This window comes from Sceloporus occidentalis, unplaced genomic scaffold (genome assembly GCF_023333645.1).
Source record: "Sceloporus occidentalis isolate IW3139 unplaced genomic scaffold, rSceOcc1.0.p SCAF_174, whole genome shotgun sequence".
NCBI lineage: Eukaryota > Metazoa > Chordata > Lepidosauria > Squamata > Phrynosomatidae > Sceloporus > Sceloporus occidentalis.
In genome coordinates this window covers 1,692,953-1,708,168 of record NW_028317154.1, presented here as the reverse complement: position 1 = coordinate 1,708,168, position 15,216 = coordinate 1,692,953, and the positions used below count along the sequence as shown (strand labels likewise).

Sequence of the window (15,216 nt, the reverse complement as noted above, 5' to 3'; positions counted from 1 at the left end):
ATGGCTCCGTCAGGTCTCAAGGCGGTGGTCGGGGAAAGTAAGTCGTCATTCCTATCGTTCTTCTGGGCGTGTTTGTTTACGCGTGACGTCAAAATACTATTTGTTTTAACGTTATCTCTGTAACAAGCTTGTGTAATGCGTGATTTATATCAGCAGTGATGAAATGATCTGGGCAGCTTGGGACCCTATAGCAATACTGCCCTAAAATGCCCATCACCCTCAGCCAACATCTAGCTTTAGTTCAGCAGCTGGATGAAAAGTGCAGCGTGTATTCTATACAGCCCTGCAGGGAATGTAAGCCAGGGTGGCTGAGACTGATGGGTGTGTGGCTAGCAATGTATTACCTGTAGATCAGAGCTTGTAAAGTGCTGCCCTGCAATATGTACTGTTTATATGCGAGCCTATGAGAAACGCATGATGCAGGGCAGCGATGATCATAGCGATACCGTATGGCATTGCTATAAGCATCCCGTTTGAAGGCGATGTCTGGTTACTTACATACATTACCATTCCAGTATCTGATGATGATCGCAGTGACCTCATATCATGTAAGGCTGCAATACTATACTGAGAGAGTGGTAGATAAGTGGAATTGCCTCCCAGCAGAAGTAGAGGTTAATGCAGTGTGGGAATTTAATACATAGGATAGGCGTATGGATCTAAGACGAGACCAAGGTCTTTACATCAGGTGTGATGGGCGAACGGTTCCGATCTGCCGTCGGGTTCAATGTATATCGTGTATATGGTTCTAGCTCTCGCGTAAAACGAGGGCCCCCGATTAAACTGTGTGTCGCTGGTCCGGGCGCACAGTCGGTGATCTCCTCGCTATTGGCTAACGATGTGTTCCTGACGTGTCATGTGACTAGGAATCCCAGCCGTTCGCTGCATTGAAACAATCTGATGAGGGGCTTCGCCGGCACGAGCTTACTGCGCACTGGCACGTAAAACGCTTACACATGCGTGTAACGCTACATTCATTGTATGAAAGCAAGGAAGAATACACGTAAAGTACTTTGGGAGAAGCTGCAGCACACCACTCCCTCTGCGGTATTTTTCACGCCAGTCTTGGCCAATTGCTGGCAAGAAATTGTTCCTATTGGAGTTCCTTAGGAGCGCTTTGTGTTCTCATGGGGTTCATGTCAGGCCCCCTGGGGCTCTCGAGCGGCTGCGCGCCGGCAAGCGGGGTATGTATTGAGCCGGTGGGGTGGGGGGGGGCTCTGCCGAACTCCTCCATGCGTTTGCAGCAGACTAAGAATATTTCTAGGGGCCCGCGGCTGTCGTGTGCATTACATCGCATAGAATGGCTGCACTGTCCCTTTAATGCAGTAAAATAACTCATAACGGACTCCTCGGCTGTATGTCTTTGTGTGCTTTTATTCATGAGACCCCAGAAGTTTACGACGTATTACCGAGCGTTAAACCTATTATTAGCATTATTAGTATTTTTATTTATTATTATTAGTATTATTATTTTTATTTATTAGTAGTAGTAATATTATTTTATTTTGAATGCACATTTGTTTAGACTCAAATGTTTTTACTGCATGCAAATCGGGACAGATGCTCTTCAGTTACTGGAGTTTGCAAATAAGGCTCGTTGGTCTGAAGTCAATTGGCGTAGCAGCAGCCAATCACATGCTTGCTATCTGGGCACATGATGCTTAGGTTAGCACCCACCGACAAGAAGCGTACTCGCGAATGCTTCCTGTTCTGAGTAGAGGCGGCCGGGGGAGGAGTTAATCCAGACGCTAGTCCATTTGGCGCGTCTAATCTGCCCGTTTCTCGTGATGTAAAGACTCGAGCCTGAATCGGTCCTCGGTCTTAGAATTATCTGCCATACGCCTGTCCCATGCATGTTTAAATTCTCCTACGGTGTTAACCTCTACCACTTCTGCTGGGAGGCTGCTCCATTTATCTACGCCCTTTAAGTGTATGAAACAAAATAGCCTCGAAAAACACGTTCCGTGATGCATTTAACATAAAAACAGGGCTGACAACATTTTCGAGGCCCGTTTGTTCTTCCTGTACTTACTGATAAAAAATGATATATATTTTAAACACGTGATGAGATAATCTTCCGGCACAGCGACCATCGCAGGATTTCCCCCAACTGCCAGAAGCGCCCGCGCAGAGCTTCCTCTCTCTCTCTTATCAGCGCAGAAGCAGCTGTTTTGTCCAAACAACGGGGAAAGTGCCGTTCTCAGAATGTAGCGTGTTTTGGTGATCCTCCTGCGTAGCGTCTGAAAGCGGCGTATTCATTTTATTTAATTTTGAGAATATTTTCTATTTAATTTGACACTCTGATTCACGTAAGCGTGACTTGTCCTCAAGAACTATTCTTACCCATTGACGTCGGTATCGTGCTATGACATCATGTCGTGACGCTCCATCCAGATCCCGCCCACTTTGTGTGTGTTCTCTTCCGGAATCCAAGGCTCTGTAGACATTGATCAAGAAAGCCTGTGCTGATCTAGAGCGTATTGTATGCAAGAGATGTGTTATTTGCGAAGAGCTCAATCGTTATTTTTTCCTCCCCACAGAAATCCTGAATGGGGTGATCTCCAGTGTCAAGAAAGATGGGGAGTGGAAGGTGAGACACGCTGAGTGATGGGGGCCGAGCAGGTGTAATGATATATTTTATAATATAATTGGTTTTTCGGTTTCATTGTATATATAAGTTTAACATAAGTCTGCGTGGCGGGTTTAACCCTGAATGTGCTGATGTCAGGGGTCAACCTCCTGGGAGAACAAGCAGTAATTCCAAAGGTCTATGGAGAGAAGCAGAAGCTCCAAAGTGCACCTAAAAAGAATATGTAACTTTGTCGAAAACTACAGGGTCAGAATCCTCGATGTAATGTAAGGAGGCTTTACTATACCAAGAGGGTGGTAGATAAATGGAACAGTCTCCCATCAGAAGTGGTAGAGCCTAATAGAGTGAGGAAAATGAACCATGCATGGGATAGGCAGAAGGCTCCTGAATCTAAGACGGGACCAACGACGGATTAAGGTCTGAGTCTTTACATCAGGATGGGGGGTTAGATGCACCAAACTGGTCTTATCCGCCGTCAGATTCTATGTTGTACTTCAGCGAGATGCGGGAGATTATTGCTTTTAGTAAAGGAAATTGCTTCGTTAAGATTAAAAGAAAAAAGGAAACCGCTGTGGTATTTCATAGAAGCGGTAAATATAATCAAGTATAGAAACTAAAAGATATATACAAAGCTACGCCTATCGTGACAAATATCATTATTCCACGCACCGGAGTGCCCGTACACAAATATATTGCCATAGATGTTTAAACAATTGCTTAGAGGTTCTATGGCTTCCTGCCATAACCCCCGTACTCGTTGTTTCAAATCTGGTGGGGGTGGGGGGGTCCAAAGGTCTGCAACAGGGTGGATTTTCCTGGTTGAATATCCCAAATGATTAAGTACGTTAATAGAATGGTTAAGAAAGAGGCAGCTGCAGTTTAACGTTGATAAATGTAAAATAATGCACTTGGGATGTAAATATCCCAAGACAGGAAATAGTAATAAAAATAGACCCCCCCCCCCATGGCATGTGCTCCACGAATCCTCCGGCCAATTGGAATAAACAAAGAAAATAAAAAAAATTTCGGGGTGTAAATTCTGTTGAAAAGTCTGATTGCATCTTTTCTGCGTGTTGGTTAAAGAAGATGGTTTTGTAGCTTTTTGTAGGTCCCGTTGCTTGGCTGAATGTGTCAAATGAATGTCGGATCTGGCTTTTAGTGTCATATTTGCCATCTTGTCTCCTCCTAGGTCCTGCTCGTGGATCATACCAGTATGCGTATACTGTCGTCATGCTGCAAGATGTCGGACATTTTGGATGAGGGCATCACGAGTAAGTCTGTGGATTTGACATCATCAGACACCATTGTCATTAACGCTGCTCACACAAGAGCCAACCAGACAGAGCTGGGAGCAGGAGGAGTGCAATGTCACATGTAAACGGGAAGCCTCGGCCATAAAAAGGAGGGGGGGGTGTAATAAAGGGGGTAACTGCTTGGATCACTGTGACATCATAGCTTTAAAGACCTTTACAATAAGCGGCCAAATCACTCATTGCAGTGTTCTTAAAAATGGGCGTATAAGTGTTAAAAATGTTAACATGCTGGTTAGCGGCAGTGAAACGTGTCAACGCTGTGATGTAGGGGACATTGGGCTGTAAGAGCAGATAGCGCTCATAGACCTGTACGGCGACTATGAGGCATCTGATATTTAACAAAATAAACCACAATCTGTTAAAACGGAGATCTTCTTAATTATACATTTATTTATTTTTTATTACATTTTTTTTGTATTTCCCAACGCTTAAGTCGTGGAAGATGTTAATAAGCGGAGAGAACCCATCCCCAGCCTGGAAGCTATTTATCTCATCACTCCCAGCGAAAAGGTATGAAAAGAATGTTTTTTGTGATGGCCTTATCACCATGGAAACGAACGGAATCTTTGTGGTGATTGGACTATTGTACGTGTTGCTATGGTGATAACACCGGTTTTCAGACTGAATCAAAAATGTATAATGTGGTAAGAACTGCACGGTGTGCTTCGAAGACTGGACCTGTAATCATCTTCTTTTTTTTCTTCTCCCGATATTCCTTTTCCTTTCTCCTCCTTTGCCTTCCCTTCTCTCCCTGCTGTCTCCTTCCCTTCTCTCCCTGCTGTCTCCTTCCCTTCTCTCCCTGCTGTCTCCTTCCCTTCTCTCCCTGCTGTCTCCCTCCCTTCTCTCCCTGCTGTCTCCCTCCCTTCTCTCCCTGCTGCCTCCCTCCCTTCTCTCCCTGCTGCCTCCCTCCCTCCCTTCTCTCCCTGCTGCCTCCCTCCCTCCCTTCTCTCCCTGCTGCCTCCCTCCCTCCCTTCTCTCCCTGCTGCCTCCCTCCCTCCCTTCTCTCCCTGCTGTCTCCCTCCCTTCTCTCCCTGCTGTCTCCCTCCCTTCTCTCCCTGCTGTCTCCCTCCCTTCTCTCCCTGCTGTCTCCCTCCCTTCTCTCCCTCCAGTCTGATGAAAGCCGTTTCTCTTCCTCTCCGCTTCTTCTCTGTTTTGGATTGATGGAGAGCCGCCAGTGAGTTTCTCTTTTTCCCCAACTTTCTCTGCCATCTGCAAATAAATAGATGCTTTAAAAGTTACGTGTAAAGCGGTTCCTGGTGCAAAGTGGTGGGAGCAGACCAATCGGCTAGATCCGATTATTGGTTTCCATGGTGATTGCCCCATGGTTGCTTTTGATAAGTAACCCTCATTTTGTCCGTGATCTTAAACTGTGACTTAAGTTCGACCCAGCGAGTAAAAAGCTCTCTATACTGGCAGCATGTACCCCCCCACCCCACCACCACCACCACCACCACCTTTGCTGGTCATGAAAAAAAAGATGTATCTGCCCTGCTTTAAGTTAATTAGCACTTATCTTCAGTTACCCCAGCAGGTCAGGGATGTCAGGCATCTGCCGGAGGTTGGCGAGCCCGATGGCAATGCCCTGCTCCACCTGACCTGCCCCTAGGGCCGGGGAACAAGATGAAGCAGAGCAGCTCCTGCGCTTGGAGGTCCATGAATGCCTCCTTATGGACCAGAGGCTGTGCTGGACCATCGTGTCCCTACGGACAAATAATTTGTTGAAAAATAAAATAATCTTGTTAGTTTTGGGGCAATTTGAACCCAACAGGCAGAATTACTGTAAACCCAGCAGTCTTTTCCTTTTGCTTTCATGTCTTTTCTCGCCCGTTTCTCTAAATGTTGTGAAACCTGGGCACAGGACGTGATTTGTGGCTTATTTGGATGATGTTTCTTTCCCCTCCAGTCCGTTCGAGCTCTTATATCCGATTTCAAAGACCCCTGCACACCGTTATACAGAGCCGCGCATATATTCTTCACAGACAGTAAGTACCGCGCGGGGGCCGGGTACGTCTAGAGCGGACTAGAGATTGGAAAGAGAACCCCTAGGACGTACCTACAATGAGTAGAACCCCAGGAATGTTTCAGGTGGCGATGAATGCACAGCATCGTTTTACAACAGGAACAAAACTAGAAGTGGAACAATAGTGGAGGCTTTTCATGGGACTATAGTTTGGAAAGGATAAGGGGGTGCGATATGGTTTTAATAGATGTTTTGGGGCTTATTCGCTAAAGGGAGAGTTGTGGTTTCAGCTCCCTTGATGTCACGATTCGTTACCAAAGGTCTGGGCTTGGTGTCAGGGCAGGACATGGAGTGGATTATACAGCGCTGTGTCTGTGGGACAGGTCATGGGTGGGTTACAGAGACCACCATTGGTAAGTCCACCAAGTCACTTTACTGTCTCTCTCTTCCCAGCTTGCCCCGAGCCATTGTTTAATGAGCTGGGAAAGTCAAGAGTGCCCAAAATGATTAAAACCTTGAAAGAAATCAATCTGGCGTTCCTTCCTTACGAGTCACAGGTGAGCTACACACGCATACCCACACCCAAAGCTAAAAACAACACATACACACACATTATATATATATATATATATATATATATATATATATATATATATATATAATACGATTACATGGTAAGCGCTGCGGCACTGTTGATGCGGACATGGCCCCAGACATCTGCCACCAAGTTGTATAGATAGCGCATATCTGTCTCCGGTTTATTCGGGTAGCGTATAGACGGAGCAGCTGTGGAGGTTGAATAATCTCGATGTTGCCCATTAGGTCTACTGCTTGGACGCGCAGGAGTCCTTTCACACCCTCTTCAGCCCGTATGGGAAGCCCGAGCGGACCAAATGCCTGGAGATGCTGGCGGAGCAGATTGCCACCTTGTGTGAAACCCTCAAAGAGTACCCTGCAGTCCGATACCGCAGGTGACCGAGAACGTTGTAATGGTGGACTTCATTCCACGTGTCCTCAGCTGGTCTTTTGGGGGATTGGAAGACCATTCTGTGTTCTGTGCTTTGGTCACCATGTTTCCTTAGCAAATGTCATCCTTGTCATGCTTTCTGATGTAAGTTGGTGCAACGATCCCCTGATTCCTGTTGTTTCCTTTCCTAGTGGGTATGAGGACAATGCCACCCTCGCTCACATGGTGTTGGACCGGCTCAACGCGTTCAAAGCTGATAACCCCAGCATGGGGGAGGTGAGTCCTCTGGGGCATATACAAAAATACTGGGTTACTCCATCACCTTGGAAATGCTTGTAGCTTTGGCAGTAGAGTTTGAATATGCCCCCCATACGTACTTATCTACTATTCCATTTGTTTATTTAACCCTATCCCTATCCCTATCCCCTTCTTTCCACAACCATATCCCATTATATCTTTCCCCAGTACATAGTAAATGAGCGTTAAAAAGACACCCGCTTCAAATGAAAGGCTCAGATGAGAAATCAGATTTCTCCTTTGAACAGCCATGTTTAGTGTTGCCTGTCGGCACGGGTATTATATTTGACATCCTCTGTATGTAGTGACTTTCAGATCCTTACTGTTCTAAGTGTTCTTCTATCCCTCAGGGTCCGGACAAGTCTCGTTCACAGCTTCTAATCGTGGATCGCGGGTATGACCCTGTTTCTCCCGTTCTTCACGAGCTCACCCTCCAGGCCATGGCTTATGACCTCCTGGACATCAAGCAAGACATATACCAGTAAGTACTCCAGCTCATCTATATTAAATCGTTTGGTGTAAACCAAGCCATATCCTAAAATTTAAGGCACTAAACTACTTGGCAGTAAAGCCCCACGTATATGTACATTTGGATATATTTTTGTACTATTTGTCCGCTTTGGCCGTCTAATTTCCCCCAGCAGTACATGTATTGAGGATCTTCTCAGATGAGCCCACCTTGCCAGCTGCGTATCTTCCATGGAGGGCCTTTAATCCCTAGAGTATCATCTGCCCCCCGTCATCTGTCCCTCTTTCCACGTTCTCTCTTATTTTTCCTTTCTCGCTGCACACACCTTCACCTTCTTCTTTGACTTTTTTTCTCTTTTTTAGTTTCCTGTCTTCTAACCCTTCTTTCTCCGCAAGTCCCGGTCTGTTAACTAAGCCCCAGTCGCTCTCTTTCCAAGCTATGAGACAACTGGTATCGCCGAGTCGCGGGAGAAGCAGGTCCTTCTGGATGAAGATGATGACCTCTGGGTGGAACTTCGTCACATGCATATCGCCGACGTGTCCAAGTAAGTGATTTTTGCTCAGCTGGCAACATAAAGTCAAAGGCTCCCTCCTTTTAAACCACGTCCTATACACGTTCCTGTGGGGTGCGGAGCCGACCTTTAACCCCATGTCTTATCTTACAGGAAGGTAACGGAACTTCTAAGATCTTTCTGTGAAAGCAAAAGAATGACTACAGACAAGGTATGTCACCAGGTTCCTATAATATATATATATATACACACACACACACCCCTTAAATGCATAGCGTGTCACATGTCGGCGTCGGCCCTAACGCATTGGAGAATTGCTTTTGGGAGTGCGTTCTAACTATAGGTTGGGCGCATGTTCCGGTATCCGTTCAATAAACCCGTCTGTGATAATAATAGACTGGAAGGGCAGGTAGGGCATGTTTATTTAGAGTACCGTGGACAAACCTGTGATGGTGATAACCCGTGTTTATAGAAGACTAGACGGGTTATTTCACACCGCTATGGGGAGGGGGGGGGGGGGGGGAACAACAAGATTGGAACCCATTAACCCCTTCAATCTTTGCCATTTTTGCGCTATGTCTTCTTTTTTTTTTTTTTATGGTTAGAGGTCCCCTTATTAATGCCAGTGATGTCACAATGACATCGCTTAGCTCACTTTATTGTTTGTTTGTTTTTTAAATTATTTATTGTATTTTAGTGATTTTTTTTTTTTTTTTTTTTAAATCGCTACCAATTTTTTGGGTGAAATAGAAGGAAAATAAAAGCACTTTATATAGCGTGTGTTTTTAAGGGGGGTAGCCCAGGAATGCTTGTAATCAGAGAACAGGCTGTTTCTCTGTGATCTGTGGTAATATTGGGGCTTTTGAGAAATTTCGTTCCCCGTTTTTTTCTTTTAAGCAGGGTTTTCTTTTGTAATCCGTGTCTTCTGCAATTAGCCGGTTCTTTCAACGTTGTGGTTTACATGCCGATCGTTATTTTAAAGAAACGCTAACATTTATAAACTACGGCATTTATCACTCTTTCAAGGTTTAAACATTTTTCTAGCTTTCTTTGTTCATCTTTTTGAAGAAATGGTATCCAGCCCATTCTCGAGAGTATCACTTAAATGTAATAATTGTTTAAAACAATTTTTATTGATCTCAAGGCATGACCCCATGTTCTCTGTATCGTAAACAGATCCAAAAGAGTTCTTCACATTGTCCTTGGGCATATTTGTATAATAATACCATATCTCCATCCCCAAATTCATCTTTTACTGTCCGAATCGGGAGTAACATGGACCACAAAAATATTTTTCTGGTTATTTAGTGAAAACAAACACTAGAGTTGATTCGGTGATCCCCAAAGTGCTCGTTTTCATATAACCTTAAGCAGTTTGCATGAATACATACAACACGGGTGTTTTACCCTGGGGGATCAAATCAGCGCAACTTGCCTCCACTCATCTGAAGAATAAAGTATAGTCGACCTTGCTGATACGTTCCTGGTGTCTTGGTTTTCCCCCCCAGGCCAACATAAAAGATTTATCCCAGATCCTGAAGAAGATGCCTCAGTACCAGAAGGAATTGAATAAGGTAACGAGTGAAATAATGAGTGTGTATGGGAGACAGAATGAAAAGAAGAGGGTTATATTGCTGCTTGGCGTCTGTACAGGGGCATTAACATTGGACGGGTGGTGATAATAATGTATAGAGAGTGGGGGTGGGGAGTAAAGATGCAGTGCAGGACAAGGAATGAGTAATACAGATGATGGGGCTGTAGAATTTGGGGAAAGTTAGTATACATATAAGATAGAGGGATTTCTGCCACTATCATACGAGACATGGGGATGTGTTATGATGCATACGAGGTAGAGGACAATGTATACGTTATCGCTTTTTCATTTGAGTCATTAAAGCTCTTGAGGAGTGCATTCTAACGTGCTGTGGGTGACATTACCTACTCTTCTTCTTCTCCAGTATTCCACACACCTTAACCTGGCTGAAGACTGCATGAAGCGTTTCAAGGGCACCGTAGAGAAGCTGTGTGCGGTGGAGCAGGTGAGACCCACCTATAGATGCACCCCTGTGTGCAAGAATACCTCCATGACACCTACAATCAGCTCCTTTATTTGGAGGACCCATCAGTCTGACATATACAATTACAGGGGGCTGTGGAATTAGAGGTTCTCTTCGACAGGAAAAAAATACCCCCCCCCCATATTAAAATAGATTATTTGTTAAAATGACATAAAGAGACGGTAACCATGAACCGTGACCTTCTTTTCAATTGTGGACTCATTTGCGCTTGTTGGTAGTCTAATGCTTGGGAGGATATTTTGACCCTGGGCTCGCTTGGTTTTTTTGTTGTGTCCACTTCTTGTCTGACCAACTCGGCAGCCGCAAGTACTAAACGCAATGTAGCGCTGGTGGTGTGTCATTTGTATCCCAAATCAAGCATTGTGTGACTACTATATGTGTATTTATTTGTGAACATGAATATCGTTTTCCTGTCGCCATAGGACTTGGCCATGGGCTCAGACGCTGAAGGCGAAAAATTGAAGGATCCTATGAAAATTATTGTTCCGGTCTTACTTGATCCCAGTGTCAAACCTTACGACAAAATCCGTATTATCCTACTCTATATCTATCTGAAGAACGGTAAGAATGCCCACTGGAAGAATGTGTGTGTGCTTAGTACATGGTACAGAATCGTATGAAAGAATGGTTTCCCAACTGCTGTTGTCTGAAGCAGAAGTAGGCACACGTCTCTAGCTTTTAGTAACCAGAGACATATTTAGAAGACGGTCTGATGTTTTCTTTATTTTTTTAATTTATTTATTTTAGAGGGTTGTTATTACTTTTTGGGAGCCCTGTCTACTGTCACAAGTCCTTAACACATTACTAGAGTAGCCTCTCTTCTTCATGTAATGAATGGGCGTTTGCTACCTACTTTCCTCCATGTTATTCTGCTAATAATTCAGCAGATTGTTTTGCCTTTTGAAACTATTGCCACAAAGCCTCACCCCTTACTGTTTACTTGCTGTACATAACAGAAACACCCAGATGTACAAAGGAATACACCTATTTATTTTTGGGGCTTTTTAGCCAAAGAAATCAATCGCCCTTGTCTCCCTTTCCTGTCAGCTGTAATATATAGACCGTGCCATGCATAAGCCATTAGCTAAAGGTACTATAAAAATAAACAAACATGACAATTCAGCCAAGGTGGAAAACTGTGTAAAAATACAACTATTTAGCATTTTTGTAGATATTTCCCATAACGTGTGTGTGTGGTCCTTCTCTCCTTTTTATATAAATATATATATTTATTTATTTGTTTTCCTTGTCACTTGTTGGCAGCAATATGAAATAGTAATTATTTTATAGCTTTTTATTTTTGTGATGGGTCTTACTGGATCTATAAAATGTTCATCTGGTTGGTGATTTAATGAGAAATGGGGCTTGAAACAAAAAAATAAATGCCATTTTTATTGGAACCTGTGATTAAAGTCATAAGGGGAAGAGTACCTTGGATGAATCTGTTTCTGCATTCAAGGTGCATAGCTTAGATTTTTAGGACATTCCGTGCTGTTGTCTGAAACAGAAGTAGGCACACGTCTCTAGCTTTTAGTAACCAGAGACATATTTAGGCGAACGTCTTTTTTTTTTTTTTTTCTTTTAAATTTATTTATTTTAGGGGCCAGGGAATAGCCTCGGTTGTTATTACTTTTTAGGAGCCCTGTCTACTGTCACAAGTCCTTAACACATCACTAGAGTAGCCTCTCTTCGTCATGTAATGCATGGGCGTTTTCTACTAACGTTAATGAGAAATGGGGATTGAAACATAAAATGAAAGCCATTTTTATTGGAACTTGTGATTAAATTCATAAGGAAGAGAGTACCTCGGATGAATCGGTTTCTGCATTCAAGGTGCACAGCTTCGATTGTTAGGACATTAGTGAGGAAGAGCGCGTATAACTGTGTGCGTGTCCACGTTGCAGGTATCACAGAAGAAAACCTTGCCAAACTGATCCAGCACGCCAACATCCAGAGTGACAGCAACATTATACGGAACCTACAGCACTTGGGAGCCCGCGTGATAACAGGGGTAAGAGGTCCACATTTCCTTCCGAAACACACAAAAAAAAATGGGATATGTACACAAGGTTCCTTCGTAAACAAATGGAGAATCCCATGCAGCTGTGTCCAGAAGCACTCATACTCCGATGAGTGCGCGATAAGATATCAATCCAAGAAAAGGGATGTTGTAAGTGAATCCACGCATTTAATAAGTGTGATGACGGACTAGGTGGAAGCACAAACGTTTCGGGGTACACACACCCCTTTATCAATGTGCACCGACCGCCAGCTTTCTCATTGCCAGGGTGGCAAATAAAATAAGTTAATTGGAACGAAAATCCTAGACTGCAGGACTGTGCACAGCACGGTATGTATTAACTTACATTGTTAATATTATCTTACAGCAACCTGCTCATAATAAACCAGACAGAAAGGTCCGCGCGGAGTCCACCTATCAGTTGTCTCGCTGGATGCCGGCTCTAAGAGACATCATGGAGGTAACATAAAAAAAAAAAGATATCTAGGCACCGCGTGAAATACATTTTGGGCAATGCCCGGTACAGGGCCGTCTGTAAATATGTGCTCCTCCTGTAACGCGTGATATATACATACATGTCCTTTTTCTCCCAATTTCGTGCAGGACGCTATTGATGATAAGTTGGATAAAAAACAATGGCCGTTTGTTTCAGAACCAGTTACTCAAGTAGGAGCTTCTCAGAGTGTGGTCAGGTGAGACATCTTACACGCAGTTGCTGTTTTTTTAAATATTTTTTTATTTTACTTTGTTTTACAGTGATATAAAAAGTCATATGCAGAGGCGTAGTGTGTAAAAGTACTACTTTAGGGAGAGTGTGGTAGATACCTGGAATAGCCTTCCGGCGAAAAGGTTACATTAATAGTAAAAATTGCATTTAAAGAGACACTACCTGTTTAAAATGAATATTTCCTCGTTTAATCCTTCAAAATGTGTCTTTTTTTTTTTTTTTTTTTTTTAGTGCTCGATTTGGCCATTGGCACAAAACACGCAGTGCTGCAGAGTATCGTTCCGGCCCACGGCTTCTAGTTTATGTCCTAGGAGGTGTTTCAATGTCTGAAATGAGGGCCGCCTATGAGGTCACCAAAGCTACCGACTCCAAATGGGAGGTTTTGATTGGTTAGTACCCTTTTCCTTGCCCCTATTTTGTCTTGTGTCAATTCCTTTCTCTCCAATGTTTATTTAAGTTTTCACTTTTCCGTTCTTTTTCACTGTTTTCTTCCCGTTATCAGTATATTTTTTTTCTCACCCTGTCCGTCTTTTTTGCAGGATCCACTCACGTCCTTACACCCACTATATTCCTGAATGGTCTGAAAACTCTGGATCAGCCTCTTTCAGTCACCAATGGTGAATGAAAGGCTTCATTCACTCGCCCTCAGCGTTGTTACCACCGATGGCACTCCTTAGACTGTCCCAAACCAGCGTTTGATGCTGAACCGTCTCCTCTGGCTCGTCCTTCCTTTGGCTTCACAAGATTTCTCGATTTGTGGCAGTCTGTCCTCCCTTCTCCGTCACTGGAACCAAAATCGGCCATATAAGATGTTTTTGGGTTTTTTTTGTTTTGTTTTTTTTTTTTAGAAATTGTAGAGGAACAATTTGTCTATTCTATGAATGACAGATGAAGCTCAATCTGCGAATGGGGAACCCGATTAAGTTTCTGATTTATATGCAGTGTTATTACGTTAACATCATGTTATATCCAAATACAAAATCTTAAAATAGCTTATCAAATATTTGTTAAATTTTGCTACAAAAACGTATTTTTCTATAATTGTTATAAAATCACCGCAAGGCCGTATTTTGGCACTTATTCACTTTCTTGTGCCTAAATCCTAAACTTTTCCAAAAATAACATTCATTTGCCTGATCCATTTCAAAAATTCTTTTACTAGAATGCCCAAACATTATCACAAACTACATTTAAAAAGTCCCCACAAAATTGTGTTTAGTGTTGTCGGTTCCCTCTTGTGGTGTAAACCGCTTCCTGTAGCATGGAAGAGGGGTAAGCCTGGCTGTCGGGCAATCTTTCATATGCCGTGAGCTAGGGGTCCTTGAATAAACGACAAGTTAACATTCTGTTTCTGTGTAACGCGTCACACGACTATTGTTTCAGAAAGAAAAACCATGATATTTTGCACACTCTATTAATCAATGAGGGTGTGGGATCTACTAAATGAAGTGTCTTAGATTGGGTAGAGAGAGCCAGCATGAGAAGAAGAGTCATTGCCTGCCTTTGCCTCAGGGAGCTAGAATTAAATGGGGGAAAAAAAAGGGGGCTAATGAAGACGTTCCATTGACCTTTCCCTGCTCCATGGGCTACTTTCTCTCCGCCAGCCACTCTCTCTTCCTTTTTAACCATCTACAAAGCTTTAAGCGAAGATGTGTGCAGCTCATTCACTTACATCTTTATTTAGAGCATGGAATAATGATCTAATGTTACAGCTATATAAGATGATAATTACAGATTAACACATGATTGTATGTGTATGTGTGTCTGTATGCAGTACTTTTTAAAAGTTTGGGGTCACTTTGCTGTTTTCTTTGAAAACAAGGAATTTCTAGCTGTGGAATTATTGCAAAAGGGTTTTCAAACGCTCAATTAGCCTTTTAAACTCGGATCAGCGAACACAACGTGCCATCGGAAAACACAGGAGTGATGGGAGTGATAAAGGGCCTCTGTACGCCTACAAAGATATTCCATTAAAAATCAGCCGTTTCCAGCTACAATAGTCATTTACAACATTAACCCCGTCTGCGCTGGATTTCTCACCCATTTAATGTTATTTTAATGGACAAAATTTGCTTCTCTTCCAAAAACAAGGAAATTTCTCAGTGACCCCAAACTTTTGAACTGTAGTATATATGTATTTTTTTATTGTCTTTTGTTGCTTTCATTTGACTATATAGAACTATTTAAGCATATTTAAAAAAAAAATCTCATACACTTAAATAAGGATATGTAAATCTTTGTACCTGAAGAAGAAAAAAAAACCTGTAAATTCTGTAAATTTCAT

General features: G+C 43.1%; 1 protein-coding gene across 1 annotated transcript; it reads left to right on the top strand.

Moving 5' to 3' along the window:
• On the top strand, nt 1-13,557 carry LOC149279248 (syntaxin-binding protein 2-like). The gene is made up of 19 exons (XM_089501449.1): nt 1-37; nt 2,541-2,590; nt 3,780-3,861; nt 4,337-4,413; nt 5,807-5,885; nt 6,317-6,420; nt 6,686-6,834; nt 7,022-7,106; nt 7,478-7,608; nt 8,033-8,140; nt 8,261-8,318; nt 9,616-9,681; nt 10,066-10,146; nt 10,608-10,746; nt 12,090-12,196; nt 12,573-12,665; nt 12,809-12,897; nt 13,164-13,321; nt 13,472-13,557. Exons 1-19 carry the CDS (start codon nt 1-3, stop codon nt 13,555-13,557), a joined length of 1,779 nt encoding a protein of 592 aa, XP_089357575.1.
• Nucleotides 13,558-15,216: the final 1,659 nt, after the last annotated feature.

What these genes read in the sequence shown, in the direction of transcription:
- LOC149279248 (XM_089501449.1), top strand. Translation starts at nt 1, where the DNA reads ATGGCTCCGTCAGGTCTCAAGGCGGTGGTCGGGGAAA. An exon ending in TCATCACTCCCAGCGAAAAG is followed by an intron (nt 4,414 to 5,806) that starts GTATGAAAAGAA and finishes TTTCCCCTCCAG; the next exon opens with TCCGTTCGAGCTCTTATATC. An exon ending in CAAATGGGAGGTTTTGATTG is followed by an intron (nt 13,322 to 13,471) that starts GTTAGTACCCTT and finishes TCTTTTTTGCAG; the next exon opens with GATCCACTCACGTCCTTACA.